The following is a 17,099-nucleotide window of genomic DNA, read 5'->3' on the forward strand; positions in this document are numbered from 1 at the left end:
GATCCTATTCGATGTTTCGGGCATCCAGGATCTGCCGGATCACCCTCGAGTTTCCTGAGCTGAGCACGCGAGCGCCAAGAATGGGGCCGATAAACTCGTTGAGCTCGGTGGCGTAGTTGTCGACGCTGCCGTTCACCCCGTTGACGGGAGTCTTGTCGCTCTCGGCCATGGTGCTGATCGCTTTCAGAATGCCACCGACCAGCATCTCAAAGTCGATCCCCTCGCCCTTCTCCTTCAACGGCTGGAGGATGTTGTCGTGGTACGCCCTCAGACACTTAAGCACAAGCACCCGCACCGCCTCAGGACCGCCAGCTGACGCGACACCAGAAATGGCGCCAAAGTGCGCAGCGGGAGGCTTATCCGGGTCCATGAAGAACTTCAGACACGTGCGCACGAGCTTGGGTCTGAGGAGGTTGTTGGAGGCCGAGTACTTCCGCGCGATCTCGCCGAGCAGCGATGCCGAGAACTCGCGTAGCTTGTACTGTTCCTTCACCGCATCAGAGCCGTCCTCGGCGCCGATCTTGCGGCTGAGGATGCAGGTCAACACGGGGGCGGCGATGGAGTTGGCGTAGGGGTCGAGGAAGAGCTTCTTGTTTTGGATGAGGGCCAGCGTCAGCTCCATGGACTGGCGGAGGATGAAGACATCGTCGAGGCGGTGGGTGACTTGGTTCGCGACGAAGTTGATAAAGTAGGGGATCAGCTGGTGCAGACCGGGGTCGTCGCGGACGGAGGCAAGAGCGGCCTGGCGGAGACGCCCAACTTCCTCGTCCGGGTTGTCGTCAAGGATAGCGTTCTGGACCTTTTCGAAGTAGAGGATGAGTTCCTTAGAAACAACGTGCTTGACGGCGGGTCGGAAAGAGATGGAGTCGTTGCCGGCAAGGGCGGCCAGGGCGGGGTTAGCACCGGGGCCCTTGGGGACGAGTTCTTGTGATCGGGATTCGGCTGTCGTCGGGTTCTGGGGGATGGATGGTTGTACGCCTTCGATTGCGAGCCAGTGGGCTGTAATTACAGAGTAAGCTGGAGTCGGCACATATACAAAGAGGAAGGCGCACCTGTAAAGCTCATGTCGCGCGGCACCTTGGGCAGGGGCGCGTTGATGAGCTTCTCGAAATCGACCTCCTCGTCCTCAATGTAGAACAGCGGTTGGCCGGGGCCGAGGCTAGCCTCGCCGAATCGCAGCGGACGCGTCGAGTCGTATCCGTACAAAGGTTCGATGTTAAGAACTTTGAGGGCGGTACTGATGTCGTTGACGGTCAGAGTGGTACGGCGGGCAGCGCGCATGAAGCGCAGGGCCTCGACGAGGACCTGGCCGATTCGGTACTCGACATCCTGGGTGAGGCAGCGCAGAGCGTCGTCGTTGAGGTTCGGGATGCCGACGGACTCGGCGACGTCTTTGACGTTGTCGGGATTCCACAGGAGCTTTGGCGTGTCTTGGGCCGCCATCGCGTCGCTTGTTTTGGGGTGGTTCGACGGGTGGTGAGGTTGCGACGAAGCGCCGTTCGAGATGCGGAATTGAAGTTGGACGCGAGGCTGAAAAGTTGGGGTACCTTCCACTGACGAGGTGTGGTGGAGACCCCTAGCTGCGGAAGCTACAGTGGACGGGGTACCCTACACTTGACGTGGAAGTGCCTGACGGGGTCGCACCTGCCCAAAGTTCCTGCATGTTTAGTGGGTAATCTGCATTCACGACTCAATTTTGATAATGGAAAGCTCATGCTGGCAACACAGCTCTGCCTTCTCACCATTCAAATGGGACTTTCTGATTCATCAATGTATCTCCCGGCGAGGATGAATTCCGTCGCATTTCTTTGCTCGATATTGGGTGTCGCGCACCAGGCCAGATGGACAACAAGGTCGGGCATCCGTACACTTGCCGTCGACACCCTCGGCAATGGGCTCGAGACTCGGGTTTCTCACACGCTGCTCTTTCATTTGAAGATGTGATGGGATTTGTCATGAAGTCATTCTACCCAAATATGGAAGATTGATCCATATCATGAGAACATCGGATCAGCCTTCATGGCAAAGCCAACTAAGGTATGTATGGCATCTGTGGAGAACATGGGGCTTGGGGCTTGCGGCACCGAGACCAAGATGACCAAAAAGTCGGGTCATTGCAGCTCGGAATCGCTCGAAAAGAACGTTTGGGTGTTTTCTCTGCTTTAACGACTCCTAAGTAATATCTCTGCTATGCCAAAAAGGGCAGTTCAAGGTCACCTGGCCGTCAAGTAAAGGGGGGCTTAGCTGGGCTTCTTGAGCCTCAACTCCGCAAACCAGTTTATGGGTTGTCTGCATCTGACCAAGACTGTTTGACAAGATACGAGGCGGTTTGCAAGAGCCATGGCCAATGATAACCGAACTTGTATGACACGGTACGACCTATACCTGATGAAGCACCAGGCTTCGATGGCTGGATATTATAAGGATTTCGGCCCCGTGGATCATGATACCGTCTACGTCTCTGATTTCCCCATTATCAACATAATCAATCAGCTCCTCCTTTCATCGTCGTCAACCATGAGGGTCACTTCTTTGGCCGCCAGGGCCGATTCCAACGACCCCAAGGATTCCAAGAATTCCAAAGGAGGCAAAAAGGGCAGCTCGGCGGGAGTCAAGTCAGCCGGCGATGGTCTTCCTTCAAACGCCAAACCAGCGGGTCAGTACCAGTCTAGCTATGACAAATGGATGGGCCAGGGAAACATTGCCTTATATGATACCTTATCTGGCGGCACATCTGGCACAGAAGAGCTTCCTCCTATTCCGGCGGAGTGGATCATCGCCCCGAAGAGCAACAACAGCGTGTTAGACGGCCGATGCCCAACCATAGACCAAACCACCAACTCTTTTCTTATCTCAGATGCCGTGTCTGGATTCGTCGCAATTTTCATCTGCTGCAGGCCGATTCTCAAGAAGATTACTTTTGGATTCTTCGGCAAACTTCCTAACAAAGACTCTCGATGTTGCAGCTCTGTGTGGTACTCATGGCTGGTAAGCTTCTTGATGACGTTTCTAGGGAATCTCTTCGCCAGTCTCGTCGTTAAACGCACCGATGGATACGACCACTTGTATTTCGCAACTATCTTTGCGTTGTATACGTCCCGTCCTCGCATAAACTTGGCTCTTGTGGCGCTGCTCCGAGTTTTTATTACCGTACCAACGAGTGACTGGTCCAGCTATATGGCAGCTCAGAAGGAGAAGGAGAGGGAGAAGGAGAAAGAGAAAGAACAAGGTACAAAGCCCTCCAGTCCTCGCGTAAACTTGGGCCATGAGTTTCTGTTCCAATTCTTTGTTACTATGCAACCGAGAAATTGGTCCAGCTACCTGCCAACCAATAAGGGAAAGGAGAAAGAAGAACATAGTACGGGGCCCTCCGGACTTTTGCTCGCAGCTGCAGACAATAGCGGCGATGAAAGTGCCTCTGATACAGACGACACCATGGAACCATTGGAGAGGGAATACGTCTATCTCGACTTTTACCGCAGTACCTTTGTAGCTGAGATGGTACTCAACATCATCGCTGCTGTCTTTGTGGGGGACACCTGGAAGCGTTTTCCCAATGAGGACATCAAAAAGCATATGAAGTTCCAAGTGTCCTCGATGTATTATGCACCAATCGTCTTGGCCGTCACTGCCGTGTTCGCCATACCATTGTGGTGGAGAAGAAACAAACGTGTGGACCAGATATCCTTAAGGGGACTGTTTGGAGTTGGGCTTTTTGCCACTGCGTACGGAATACCCTGGGTCTATTGGTGCGGGTTCTTACAACTTCCCGGGTCATTGTAAGTTCCCCGACTGCGTTCTTAGTCTGCTTCAGCTCGTACAGATTAAACGGTAGTCGAAGGCTAGGGAATATGAGCTGATATTACCCTAGATGGTGTCCGCCCAAGCTTCCTATCCAGACAAGCGTCTGGACCGCCTTCTCCGTCATTGGTAGGTGTCCACTATCCAGGATATTTTGCCGGAGTAAATATTGACGAATATAGGAAACCTTTTGGCCTTGTGATACATAAGCTCGACCAGCGTCCAAAACGACCCGAGGTCGCCATTGTGAGCCATGTGGAAGGTTGACGGTGTATCGATGACATCTCAAAATGTTTGAAGAAGAAAAGGAGTACTAAGTTGAAGGCTCTGGGTATCTTATCTAAATGCTGTCAAAAAAACACGGTCACAATCATGAAGCTCTATACTCTCCGCTCTCCATCAGTTATGTTCAACCCCTCTTCGCGACTCCTTGACCTCGGCCCAACCAGGTCATCCATGCTGACCCCTTTGTCCTCGCCCTGTCCAACCTTTTCATGCATATGCAGCCTTTCCAGTCCCATGATGGTCCAGACCACAACCCCAAGAATAGCAAACTCCATCAAGACAGTCATGCCAAGATACGTCGCCGTATCCCCCTTCACAGCGCTAAACTTATCGTCTCCAGTACTGACGTACGATATCGTATACGCAATGCGGACGACCATGAATGGGAAAGAGGCCCCAAAGCCAATCATGGACCTCTTCTCGCCTTCGGGAACCAATTTCCACTTCTGCGCCAGCCAGACGTAAAGAAGGACCCCCCAGAAATAGAGCGCGGCAAAGAGGCCCACCCCAGCCTTGGTCAGCGACCCGGGCGCCATGGCGTTTTCCTTCTTCTTGCTGGCGACGACATAGTCGGCGATGGATATAGCGAGGCCGGCCCAGCAGATGAGCTCCGGGATGCGGAAGTGCCAGGGCGTGAGGACCTGGACGAAGTGGTTTCTGGAAACAGTCCCTAGTCAGCCCCCAAGCCAAGGGTTGTCATTCGCCAAGGGCAGACGAGCAACTTACACTCTTTTCAACAGGTCCAACAACACAAATGTGAGAAGTACCAGACCCAAGGATTCGCAGACAAAAATGGTCGCCCAGAGACCCGTCGAGCTGTTGAACATGGTGCCGAGCATGCAGCCCGCGCCGACGATGCGTATCGTTGAGATGAAGGAGATTCCGAACCAGCCCATCCTCTTTTGGAATTTGAAGAGGATGCCGAAGACGAGGAAGACGGAGAAGACGGCGATTTGAGCGATTGCGACGCCGTCGCGGAAGCGGAACGCGCGCTCTGCCATTGTGTGTGACTTTGGTGTAAGTGAAGAACCGTCTATGTATTTCTAGGGGATCGAGAATGATGTTTACGTATGTGTCGGCAATGTAATGTTTCCAATCAATCGTGGTTTCTTCATGTAAAATGCTAACGAGAAGTAAACCATGCTCCAAGTTATTCAAGAACCGATCGCCTGGACGGGAGACCTCCCATCACTGCCACTCGGAGGGGCAGATCGGGTGTGGACCCCTTGATCCTTCGGCGCCCGGAGGCAGCTTGTGCCCCACAGAATTGGATTAAGCGAGTGCGAACGCCGGGGTTTCGGGTGCGAGAGCGTGTATCTCGTCCAATGAGACCGCCGCGGGGGATCTGTCGGACAGCGGACTGAATCCTGCACCTCAGCCTTGCTGACGAGATCTGCGTGGCTGTTATTGTACCAAGTCTTGGCCCAGTAGGCATGAGGAAGTCCCGTAAGATTGGGTGCGTTGTGATGTTGCCAAGTCCTACTTTAGGCGCCAAAGCCCCACTAGCTGGCAATGGCTGCGGTGATGAACAAATTGATCGAGAGTAGGCGGAGGCAGCATAAAAACTCGAACCCTTATTGGAGATACGACTAATAGTTGAGCTGAGAGGGAATAGAAAACGAAACAGTAAATTCAGACTGTGTGGCAGGGTTTGGTCCTCAAGAGCAATGCCTCCCTCAAGTCTATTCTCCTGTCATCGCAAGTTTGAGATGAACCTTCATCCGAATGAAACTACAAATCCATCTACATCGTGAACCAAACACACGAACAGTCGTTTGCCTGGCGATCTCTGCTGGATTAAGCATAATGCGCAGTAAACTGTGGCAGCAGGCCCCGAGTGTCACTGTCCAGCCCCGAATGCCCAGCCAGGGCGCCACGCGCTGCATGCTCAACTCAGCTAATGCGGTGGCACTTTAAGCTTGTTGCCTGTTAATCCCGTCACAGCCACACTCGCAATCTTCTTGTCATTAGTGGCGGTGAGAATGTGCCTTCGCACCAGCTTAACTGGAGCTGGCAATGCTTACTGACGGCGAGTTAACTCGCCGAATCCTTGCCCGATACAGCTCCAAGCCGCACACGGCAATCCCGGCACCTGTCCCGGGACCGATCCAGGCCCCACCCAACAAGTCTTCGGAGGACCGAAGAATCTTTTTCATCTCGGTCCTCGGTGCTAATCCTATTAGTGCTGTTGGGATTTTCGAGAAAACAGGAACGTTCCTTTCGTCTTAGCCTGATTGAAGGGACCCTAGTTACCATAGCGAATTTGAAACACTGGCTACACGAGTCTTTTTTCCTTCTGTCCCCATTCGCCCTGATGGCTTGCCCCGCATTCACTTCTCGCCGACGCATGCAACCTCGAAATGAAGCCATCCATCCAGCCCCGCCATGCCCTGCCCTACCCACCCACACGCCGCCTAACATTCATATTCTTCATTTCCGCCGCAGACCTCAACAATCGCTGGTTTCGTGGTGTAGTTGGTTATCACGTCAGTCTAACACACTGAAGGTCTCCGGTTCAAGTCCGGGCGAAATCAACCCTTGGGCGAATGGGTTAGTGGTATAATACTCGCTTAGCATGTGAGTGGTCCAGGGTTCGATTCCCTGTTCGTCCAGATCTTTTGCTTTTGAGTGTAAAAGAAGCTTTTCTAAGCTGTTCTCTTCGTTTTTGACACTTGGGAGAAGGCTTCGGACGCTTGGATGGCTGCGGTGTGGCATTTTTTGCCCGGGTGGACCTACTGCAGTATCCCCGAAAACGCCGGTCAGCAGGCCCGCTCCCGCCCGGCCCCTCCTAACTCTCATCAGCGTTCGCGGGAGAGGTTGTCTTCTCTCTTCTGGAACGAGATCAATAGATTTCGGCATGGACTTTGAGATTTTGTTTTGCAGAATCATATGACAATCCCACCGCCAAAGACGTTGAATATCGAAAATTTTGACATCATGCTTGGCGATGTATGGGAACCCAGTGACGTCTGGACCGGCATCTCCGACCAGAGCCGGAGGAAGAAGCTGCAAAACAAGCTCAATCAGCGTGCTTACCGTTAGTGAATACCAGAACGTCGTCGTTTTCACATTTCTTACTCCAAAGCAGGTAGAAGAAGGAAACAACCCATCGTAGACTGCGATGACCACGACCTGTCGCTGTCAGCTCCAGGCCAAGACAGTATCTTACCAACGCTCCTCGGCGGATGTGCGCTCATAAGATGCCCACAAAGGCTTTCTCTTGCCCAAAGCCGCGCCAAAGAATTATACGAGGGCTACTCACTCCACGCGTCGCGGCCCTCGGCACTGCACGTCCTCGTCCGCCTGCGCGTCCTCGCAGCCCTAGCCCACAACGCCGCCGCCATGGGGTTTCCCCCGCAAGGCCTCTGCCGCGATGACTTCATTTCTCCATACAATTTGAGCGGACCTCTCGAGCTAGAGAACTTTGATTTGACGACGCCCGGCCGCGAGAGCCTTCGTCCGACGCACCTCCAGAGGACAGTCCTTCACCACCCCTGGATCGACCTCTTCCCGTTCCCCGTCTTCCGAGACGACGTGCTGCTTGCGATGGAGTCTGGGTTGGTGGATGACGATCAGCTGTGTGCTGATATCCTCGAGGTGAAGGATGAAGACTTGGCTGGCAGGCCGTCGCTCATCGTCTGGGGCCAGTCGTGGGATTGTATGGCGTGGGAGGCGAACGAGGCCTTCTTTCGGAAATGGGGGTTCTTGACGCGGGGGTGCCCTGAGATGCTGGAGGCGACTAATTATTGGAGATCTAGGCGAGGGGAAAGAAGAATCGTGTGTGAAGTATGACGTATGTCTTATCATAGGCTGAAGGTGAAGAAATATGTGCCATGTTACGAGCGGGTAAACAATGCAACTGCAAACGCCGTCTTTTGCACGCTGGGCTACTTAAGGCCAAGACAGTAACAAGTCGGCCAAGCTGAGGCGAGTAAGTTCCATGATCTCAAGGTTCTCATAAGATACAAGTCGTTCTAGTGACGGGACACCCATGTCCCGGGATGTCAGCAACCTTCCTTATCTCCAGATGCGGGGCCGGGGCGGCGGGACGGCGCTAATGCGCTTGGATTATTTTGTGGGCCACCCGGAGCTGGCCCCGGACATCGATCTGTGCTCGCAGCATCCGGGTGTAATGCGTAGATGCCGTCAAGTTTCGTACCGAGACCGAGTCAACGGCCACGAAGGTCTGAACGAAGCTGGTCACCATGTATAAATATGAAGCACTGGAGGAACCCTTCTATCCTGGAGCTTCGTCTTTCATCCAGCCGCTCTTCAAAGCACTCTGATCTACTTTGCAGACAAACTCAAGATTACACTCGAAATCTCACAATGACGGAACCATCAATGAAATACGTCCGGTAAATACTCTCACGACCTTCTTCACAGTGAGAAAATCACTAATAGGTCGCGTCCTTCCAGCGTGGGCAAGTCCGGCCTCAAGGTGTCCCAGATCATCCTCGGCTGCATGAGCTTCGGCGACAAGAACTGGCAACCATGGCTCCTCGACCAGGCCGAGGCTCTCCCCATCCTCAAGCACGCCTTCGACCGGGGCATCAACGCCTGGGACGTTGCCGACACCTACTCGAACGGCCGGTCCGAGGAGATCGTCGGCGCCGCCATCCGGGAGTACAACATCCCGCGCTCGAAGCTCGTTGTCATGTCCAAGTGCTTCCAGTTCGTCGACGACGCGCGGGGCCCCATCGACCCGGCCACCCTGACCAGCAACGACGGCCCGCGCGTCAACCAGGTCGGGCTGTCGCGGAAGCACATCCTCGACGCCGTGGACCGCAGCGTCGAGAGGCTGGGGACGCATATCGACGTGCTGCAGATCCATCGCATGGATCGGGATGTGTCGCCGGAGGAGATTATGAAGGCGCTGAATGATGTTGTGGAGAGTGGGAAAGTGCGGTATATTGGTGCTAGTTCGGTCAGTCTTCACATCTCTACTTACCTGGACAATCTCCAACCATCCATTGTGGCAATCGCTGACTAGCAGATAAACAGATGGCAGCATGGGAGTTCCAGATGCTCCAGAACGTCGCGAAGCAGAACGGCTGGCACCAGATCATCTCCATGCAAGGCCTCTACAACCTCCTCTACCGCGAGGAGGAGCGCGAGATGAACCCGTACTGCAACGCCGCCAGCGTCGGCCTCTTCCCGTGGTCGCCCCTCGCCGCCGGCGTCCTCGCGCACCCGTGGACCGACCGCTCCGACCCCAGAGAGCAGAAGGACCCGTTCCTCCAGATGCTCTTCCGCGGCGTCGAGAACGGCGCCGACAGGGCGATTGTCGGACGGGTGGAGGAGCTCGCAGCAAAGAAGGGGGTCGCGATGGCCCAGATTGCGCAGGCGTGGCTGATTTCGAAGGGGTGCATGCCGGTTTGCGGGCTGGAGACGCGGGAGAGGATTGACCAGGCCCTCGGGGCGTTGGAGGTGAAGTTGAGCGAGGAGGAGGTGCAGTATCTTGAAGAAATGTATGTTCCGAAATTGCCCATGCCGTTTTAGAAGTGGAGGAGGTCTGGAGCGGTAAGCTGTGGCTTGGAATAAGCACTGGCTCGGCTAGATCTGATCGATGTCCTTTGAACGAGATCGACTTGGCACTCGAAGAATTCTTAACAACCACAATGGGCGAAATTTTACAACCGCCACAAATACAGGAGGCCCAGGTCCCACCAGCTCAGATGTCTTGGGGACGTGTATGTTCATGCTTGAAGATGAGGGGTTACCAATTACCGAATGCACGATCAACTGAAAAAAGAAACAACCCTTCCAGCTACCAGGAAGATCATTTGGCGCTATCTCTAGCGTGGCCAAGGAAGTGACACACTTCTCCAAATGCAGCCGACCATTCGCCCGCTTAGATACGATCCCGTCCCAAAGCAATGAGTCGATGACAGTCTGGAACCCGGGCTCCGGTTGGGCTAACAGCAGCTCCTCGGCTGCAAATGGCTGATGGGAATATGGCATTCTGACGCCATGGCGTCGACCAGTAGCCCGTCTGCTCCCTGGAGATGCTAGGTGGCAGCCATCGTTGCGGTCGCATTTCAGCCGCACGATGCCATCGCGACCCTCATAAACTGATGCAGAGCTCGACTTTTCGGTTACTAATTACGTGGTTTTAGACCTTTGGAGACTCTCAAAGCTTGGGATAGACAAGATCAGCGATTTGACAGTCATGGAGAGTTCGAGTGCGCAGGGCGGGGCCGACGGCCGGGTCGCACCGGCGTGGGACGGCGATGCGCCGTCTGAGTACCCGGCGGGACAAGACGACGTGCCACGAACGAGCATAACGTCTTTCACGGAGCAGGACGAGGTGGAATCTACGCATGTGCCGAGTACGTCTGCGTCGTCTGTCGAGCTCAGCATCGACTCGGACATGAGCGACGCCGACTCGGCTCTAGGGATTGATGGGGGACGGGCTTCGTCGTCTGCGTCGGTCGCTTCGAGTCTTTACCGCTTCGTCGAGGAGTTTGGTCGGACGTATCATAGGTATAAGGAAGGGAGTAAGTGTCGTTCGATCTTATCGATGTGGGAATGCCCGCTGACGTTGAGAAGAGTACTTTCTCCCCAACGATGAGGTATGACAAGTCTCGGCTGAGAACATCTCCATCTTCATCACGCCGACTTCTGACATGCGATATGCTGCAGCAAGAGCAAGGCCGTCTAGACCTGCAACACGCCATCGCCCTCCGCATTCTCGACGGGAACCTCGGGCTGGCGCCCGTGGACAAGCCGCACCGGGTGCTCGACATCGGCACGGGGACAGGGATCTGGGCCATCGAGTTCGCCGACCAGAACCCCGAGTCGGAGGTGCTCGGGAGCGATTTGAGCCCGATCCAGCCCGAGTACGTGCCCGCAAACTGCCGCTTCGAGATCGACGACGCCGAGGACGAGTGGACGTACGGGCAAAAGTTCGACTACGTCCACGGCCGCTACATGTGCACGTCCATCTTTGACTTTCCCAAGCTGTTTGGCCAGATCTACGACAGCCTCAACCCGGGCGGCTGGGTCGAGTTCCAGGAGACGGTGATTGACTTCCAGGCCGTCGACGAGACGCTGGAGGGCACGGCACTTCGGCGGTGGAACGACCACCTGCTGGAGGGCATCCGCCGGGCCGGGCGCGATGCGTTGTCGCCGTTTGGGTTCGCGGCGAAGATGATTGACGCGGGTTTCAAGAACGTCCAGCAGAGGAAATTCGCGGTGCCGTCTACGCCGTGGGCCCGGGGGCGGAACCAGAAGATTCTCGGCGCGATGCAGATGACCAACAACCTCGAGGGCGTTCAGGGCATCACGATGAAGATCTTTACGCAGGTGCTGGGCTGGACCCGGGAGGAAGCTGAACTGCTGCTGGTTGATGTGCGAAGGGATATGGCGGATAGGAACATCCACGCATATCTCACGATGTGAGTTTTTCTTTCCGATAACCTCGCGGTAACGAGCTGACCATATGAAGTATGGCTGTCTGGGGCCAAAAGCCGCACGAAGGGGAAGAGAATGCCGCCACGTCGTGATTTGAGTAGCCCGGAAGAATGTTTTAATCGTTGTGTATATCCAGCACGGAGGTTGAAGTTACGCTTTCGTCGCATCTTGTTGGTGTTGAACTCCGCCAGTTGCGGAGTTCATCTTGTTCGTTCTCGGGTCGCGATTCCCGTTGTGATAGCTGTCATCCGAAGAGTATCTAGATGAAATGTATGCACGACACGAATCATGCCCTGATGATCGTGAGAAAAGCGAGGGAGACCACTGAGAGCGAGTAACATGATCCCGCAATAACGGTAATATTACACTGCGCAATGCATGCTTGCTTAGAAAAGAGAACAAAGATGCCGAGGCCGTTGTGCTAAAGATCCACACTTGATGGCGGCCTTGAAACCGATAATGATGGTCTCCCCGTGCCAAGTGTTCCGATGGATCGGCGAATGCGTGCCGGGAGCGGCATCAAATCCGCGGGGGAACGGAACATGGGCTGCTTTTCGAAGAATTTCTAGGCCACAGATCGTCGGCGTTATGACGAGCCGCCCCATCGGCTTTAATCCTCGTGTTCCTCTCCCAGTTCCCTCTTCTGGACTCCCCCTCCGAGGTCCCCCACTCGCTCTCGCCGGTCCATCCACTCGGCGTCCTCCTCCCGCCCCCAGGTCCCTGGCTCTCCGGATGGCAGATTGCTGGTTACGGCAAGGCCATGGCAGGGCATGGAAGCAGCCGGAGAGTTTAATCGTCCGCATGCTTTGTAAAACGGGGTGTGGAGTTCGCCCCGGCAACCCGCTGTGGCATTGATGACTGAAGAAATTTTGCAAACCCGCGCTTGTGTTGTTTCTGGAATCGGTGGAGACCTACTGGCTGATGAGCGAGTCAATCATGCTCCATGGCCCGACACATGTCACTGTCTCTGCCATCTGGACCACGGAGAGACGCCAAGTGGGAAAAGGAAAATACATCGGTGTGACGTCAAGCTGACCAATTGCATGGCGGGGTGAAGCTCTCTTCCATGCCATGCCACTCTTACCAACACCTTAGAAGCTCCCCCTGACGTTGGTGGGGTAAGCTGGAGAGCGCGGAATTCTACCGTGATGGCCAGACCACCATTCGAAACTGGATCGATGATTACGGGGGCGGGGGAATGCGAGTACAAAAGAGCTTGACACCCCGCGATGGAGGGCATGTAGCTATTCTAATAATCCAGCAATATCTACTCTCTTACGCTTTGATACCCATCGATACCCCTCTACACTCAATTCCTTTGTTTCAACCCTCTCAAACAAACCAAAACAACCGTCAAAATGGTCGCTAAGAAGGTCCTCGTCGTTCTCACCTCTTGCGACAAGATCCCCAAGACTGGCAAGCCCATTGGCTGGTACCTGGTAAGCTCAAACCCAACATCATCTTTTTCAACGCAATCATAGCTGACTCTCTCCCCTCCAGCCTGAGCTCGCCCACCCCTACGATGTCCTCAAGGAGGCCGGCGTCGAGATGACCTTCGCCTCCCCCAAGGGCGGCGTCGCGCCCCTCGACCAGGTCTCCGTCCAGATGTTCGGCGAAGACCCCTCCTCCAAGAACTTCCTCGAGAACCACAAGGAGATCTGGGAGAACACCAGGCCGCTGTCCGAGTTCGTCGGCAAGGCCTCCGAGTTCGACGCCATCTTCTACCCGGGTGGCCACGGCCCCATGTTCGACCTCGCCTTCGACGACGAGTCGCTCAAGCTCGTCGCCGACTTTGCCGGCCAGAACAAGCCCGTCGCCGCCGTCTGCCACGGCCCCGGCGCCATCGTCAACGCCAAGACCCACGACGGCGAGTACCTGATCAAGGGCAAGAACGTCACCGGCTTCTCCAACACCGAGGAGGACCAGGCCGGCTTCACCCCCGAGATGAACTTTTTGCTTGAGGACCGCATGAAGGAGGTTGGCGGAAACTACGCCATCGCCGACGCCCCCTGGGGCGAGAAGGTCATTACTGATGGTGTTGTCATCACCGGCCAGAACCCCGCTTCTGCCCACGGTGTCGGCAAGGCCATTGTCAAGGCTCTTGGTCTGTAAGGGATGATTGTATGATATGATGACGACAAAAAGGTTACGAGGGATACAAAGTAATACCAAATTCAAAGCGATTCTGATCATTATTTGGCGCCTGGTGAAGGGCTGTTCTGAAACATGTGACTACTGTGATGCCACCTGAAGATACACTCGTGCGATACATGAGCCTGGGGCTTCGTCCCCCTCACTCCAATTCCTGAATTTCCATCTCCCCAATGTCAATGTTCCGTCGCGGTATCGTCCACTGATCCATATTAGTGGTCATCGACACGCCGTCCGCGAACATCTCCATCGCCTCCTCCGCATCCAACACCTCAAACGCCATCCGCTGTGTATTTCCCATGTAGTTCGTGTCCACCACGCGAAAATCGAGAAATACAACTTCGCCAGCTTGTTGATTCAGTCCCATGCGCTCAATGTATCGCTTCGAGATGCTCGGCCTCGAGCTGTGCATCTCAGCAGTGACATGCACCGAACCCCTGGTGCCGTGCATGGAGACGATCCCATTCGGCATGAAAATCTGCAACTGGACGCGGTCCTTGCAGACGGACTCGCTCCAGTGAAAGAGGAAGCAGTCGAGGATGTAGTACTTGTGATAGCCGAGGTCCCTGGGGTCGTGGCCTGCGCCTCTGAGTTGCGACACGATGTCGTCCCAGCAGCGGAGGGGAATGCGGTTCCTGACACACATGAGAGCGAACTCTTCGAGCTGTTCTTTGTAGTCGAATAGGCGGGGGCCACAGCCGCCGCGACGGATCGGATACTGTACATCGCGAGACGACCTGGGTGTTCTGTTGTGGAACTGGCAGTAGTATCGGAGGTACTCGTCGATGATCTTTCCTCTGTGGTGGTCGAAGAACTCGGGGTATGTGAAGTCGCCGAGCTCTGGCACGGCGTCTTTCCAGCTGCGAGGCATGGGGCGGATCTCTGCTTGCATGACGGCCTCGCATATGCCACGTGAGATCCGCGACATGATGTAGGCAGTCCGCTCGCGACTTTCGAGAGGTGGGCTGGAGAAAGGCATGTTGAGTTGACGGTGGCCTGGGACAGGTGGCTATGACAATGTTTTGTTGGTGACAAGACTTCTCTTGAGGGCTGCTCCTATCATGAACACAAAAGTGGATTCATCGAGGAGTCTTAAATAGAATATTGGGTGAAGTGATTCACCGAGAAAGATACTGAATGCTTCGAGGACATCCACACATTCACCGTAAAGAAATCTCAACTTGAGATGAGTTGGCCTATTCACCAACCTGAAGATAGCATAGGTGATAGTCTCCAATCGTCGCATATCGTGGCTTGATTGGTTTCTCAAAGTTAAATGTCGAAACTCTCTAGCGCTTCAACTTCAATGAAACTCTTCTGGCTTCAAACCAATGATTGTCACGGTCAGAAGTTCTTGAACCACTCATCCACGGCAACCACGACGCAGAATACATTGTTGTCTCATGTCAGTCATCACCAAGGTTGATTGATGTGTTGTTCGCAATACTTATTGTAAATGATGCTCTAGATTACTCGACCCTAAAGTGCTTGAATTTCACCCAACCGTCCTCCCTCTTGTTGTTTACACTATCTAAGGATGCGTAAATCCCGTACAAGGTGCCAGTCATATCATACCCGGAAAGCAGCACTGGATCTCCCTTTCCTAGACTTTGCCATCCGCTTTCTCCATCACCTCTGATAAAGCGACATTGAAACTCGTAACTGTCGGGTGAAGTCTGGATGCGGAGGTCGATGGCCGTCGCGCCGTTAGGAATCGCAGTCGATCCCAACTGGATGCTCTCTGACTTCTTGTCCTTGGTTATATTCAGGAACGCGGTAATCGTGGAATTGTGGTCATCGATCTGAATACATCCGTGACGCAAGCTGTCCTTGTAGATTGATAAGCCAGCCAATGGGAGCTCTGGAAGTTTACCAAAGCTCAGTTCCACGGTCGTGGAGGCGGACCCAGAGAGGGATCTTTGCCTTCGGCCGACAAATGTGGACGTTCCGAGGGGATCTGTTAGAGTCGACGTCTGGGCGCATAGGGAGTAAGTATTTTCTGTGGCGGAGTAGGAGTAGTGATCGAGGTTGGGAGTGCGGATGTAAAGATCCTCGACCTGTTCGTTCAGGATCTTGTACCCGTGACCTTGGGCCTCACCCGAGTTCCCTTCTGAACCAACCACCATCTCAAGCTTAGTCTGTGCTATACGAGGCCAGTCCCCAGAGGGCCATTCGACTGGTGTAAGAAAAGCCTCCCGACCGAGGGGATGCCGCTGAACGTTGGCGTGGTCGTGTCGTATGCCCAGATGGACACAGAACCATCTTCCCTCCACGTCTTGGAAGAGGTCACCATGACCAGCCCAACGTACATCCTCGTCCTTTTCAAAAGCAGTCAACAATGGGTTGTTTGGACAGCTCTCATAGGGCCCCCATATGTCTTTAGATCTTGCGATGTTGATTTGGTGGCCCTCGAATGTTGACGCTTCCGCAGTCAATAGGTAGTACCAGCCATCCTTGAAGTAAATATGTGGCCCCTCAGCGTCGTCTTTTCCGGCTGCACCCTTCCAGAGGAATTTGCACTCTGAAAAGGCTTCACCAGTGTCAACATTCATCTCGAACTGGCGGATAGAGCAGTCCGGGGCCCAAGGAGGCCCGGTCCGATAGGAGCCGTGCAGATATGCCTTGCCTGATGTCTCGTCAAAGAATAGACTGGGGTCAATCCCGGGGAACTCGAGAGGTACAGCGTCTGACCACCCGTCGTCGGAAAATATGGCGTCTTCATGACAGCTGAGCAGGAAGTTCTGAAACTCATGCGTCCCGTCTGGCTTTTCGAAGGCATAGGTGCAGACGAGATAGAACCTGTCTTTGAAGTGTCGAAGAGTTGGCGCAAACAGACCGCCGGTTATAATGAGGGGAATGCCGTGGGGGAGCGGGATGAACTTCGTGAAGGCGTTTGATAGAGATAGTTGGGACGGCCGGGAAAGTGCATGCCCCTTGAGCTCCCAGTTGACGAGGTCCCGTGACGAGTAGATGGGAAGTCCAGGGAACACGTGGAAAGAAGAGTTGATTAGAAGGTAAGTGTCTTTGAAGACACCTATGGTGGGGTCCGGGGCAAATCCGGGGATGATGGGGTTCGTGATCTTCATGGTGGTAGAACTTGGCGCACTAGGGTATGTCAAGCCAACAAGCTTAAAACCTATCATGGCTCGGACGATAAATAGTATTAGTATCTGGAGATGATTGGGCGGATGTCTTTCATAAGTCGGAAAGTCCGAGTGGGATATCTCACGCTTTTGGCCGACGTCCACCTTCATTGTTGACGTCCACCCTGTTTACGTCCACCTGCGCCAAGGACGTCCACCCAGTCTCGCGACTACCCATGATCATAGCAATCACAAGTTGGCAGTATCTCCACATTCATAACAATCATTATTCGTAGCCTGTTCTCTGGAGGGAATGCCGTAACGGATTTCCCGACAAGTATCAGTATCAGGCCCTTGATGTTA

At 54.3% G+C, this 17,099-nt stretch overlaps 8 protein-coding genes across 8 annotated transcripts; 4 read left to right on the forward strand and 4 right to left on the reverse strand.

The window, feature by feature from the left end:
* Window positions 1-4: 4 nt before the first annotated feature.
* Window positions 5-1,663, reverse strand: GCG54_00001370 (Transcription initiation factor TFIID subunit 6; the record flags this gene model as incomplete). Its single annotated transcript, XM_045401486.1, has 3 exons — window positions 5-999; window positions 1,053-1,553; window positions 1,645-1,663. The coding sequence occupies 3 exons, from the start codon at window positions 1,661-1,663 to the stop codon at window positions 5-7; spliced, it is 1,515 nt and encodes a 504-aa protein (XP_045258488.1).
* A 677-nt stretch (window positions 1,664-2,340) lies between these two features.
* On the forward strand, window positions 2,341-3,783 carry GCG54_00001371 (uncharacterized protein; the record flags this gene model as incomplete). The annotated part of the gene is made up of 1 exon (XM_045401487.1): window positions 2,341-3,783. One exon carries the CDS (start codon window positions 2,341-2,343, stop codon window positions 3,781-3,783), a length of 1,443 nt encoding a protein of 480 aa, XP_045258489.1.
* Window positions 3,784-4,181: 398 nt separating this feature from the next.
* On the reverse strand, window positions 4,182-5,087 carry GCG54_00001372 (uncharacterized protein; the record flags this gene model as incomplete). The annotated part of the gene is made up of 2 exons (XM_045401488.1): window positions 4,182-4,743; window positions 4,813-5,087. 2 exons carry the CDS (start codon window positions 5,085-5,087, stop codon window positions 4,182-4,184), a joined length of 837 nt encoding a protein of 278 aa, XP_045258490.1.
* Window positions 5,088-7,023: 1,936 nt separating this feature from the next.
* GCG54_00001373 (Versiconal hemiacetal acetate reductase) lies at window positions 7,024-9,588 on the forward strand (the record flags this gene model as incomplete). The annotated part of the gene is made up of 4 exons (XM_045401489.1): window positions 7,024-7,123; window positions 7,202-7,787; window positions 8,473-9,013; window positions 9,091-9,588. 4 exons carry the CDS (start codon window positions 7,024-7,026, stop codon window positions 9,586-9,588), a joined length of 1,725 nt encoding a protein of 574 aa, XP_045258491.1.
* A 670-nt stretch (window positions 9,589-10,258) lies between these two features.
* Window positions 10,259-11,594, forward strand: GCG54_00001374 (uncharacterized protein; the record flags this gene model as incomplete). Its single annotated transcript, XM_045401490.1, has 4 exons — window positions 10,259-10,586; window positions 10,639-10,661; window positions 10,732-11,486; window positions 11,537-11,594. 4 exons carry the CDS (start codon window positions 10,259-10,261, stop codon window positions 11,592-11,594), a joined length of 1,164 nt encoding a protein of 387 aa, XP_045258492.1.
* Window positions 11,595-12,860: 1,266 nt separating this feature from the next.
* On the forward strand, window positions 12,861-13,614 carry GCG54_00001375 (Glutathione-independent glyoxalase HSP31; the record flags this gene model as incomplete). The annotated part of the gene is made up of 2 exons (XM_045401491.1): window positions 12,861-12,941; window positions 13,003-13,614. The coding sequence occupies 2 exons, from the start codon at window positions 12,861-12,863 to the stop codon at window positions 13,612-13,614; spliced, it is 693 nt and encodes a 230-aa protein (XP_045258493.1).
* A 181-nt stretch (window positions 13,615-13,795) lies between these two features.
* On the reverse strand, window positions 13,796-14,632 carry GCG54_00001376 (uncharacterized protein; the record flags this gene model as incomplete). Its single annotated transcript, XM_045401492.1, has 1 exon — window positions 13,796-14,632. The coding sequence occupies one exon, from the start codon at window positions 14,630-14,632 to the stop codon at window positions 13,796-13,798; it is 837 nt and encodes a 278-aa protein (XP_045258494.1).
* A 30-nt stretch (window positions 14,633-14,662) lies between these two features.
* On the reverse strand, window positions 14,663-16,907 carry GCG54_00001377 (Non-reducing end alpha-L-arabinofuranosidase BoGH43A; the record flags this gene model as incomplete). Its single annotated transcript, XM_045401493.1, has 2 exons — window positions 14,663-14,849; window positions 15,127-16,907. The coding sequence occupies 2 exons, from the start codon at window positions 16,905-16,907 to the stop codon at window positions 14,663-14,665; spliced, it is 1,968 nt and encodes a 655-aa protein (XP_045258495.1).
* Between the last annotated feature and the right edge of the window lie 192 nt (window positions 16,908-17,099).

The sequence above is a fragment of the Colletotrichum gloeosporioides genome, assembly GCF_011800055.1.
Source record: "Colletotrichum gloeosporioides strain Lc1 chromosome Unknown consensus_85, whole genome shotgun sequence".
Lineage (NCBI taxonomy): Eukaryota > Fungi > Ascomycota > Sordariomycetes > Glomerellales > Glomerellaceae > Colletotrichum > Colletotrichum gloeosporioides.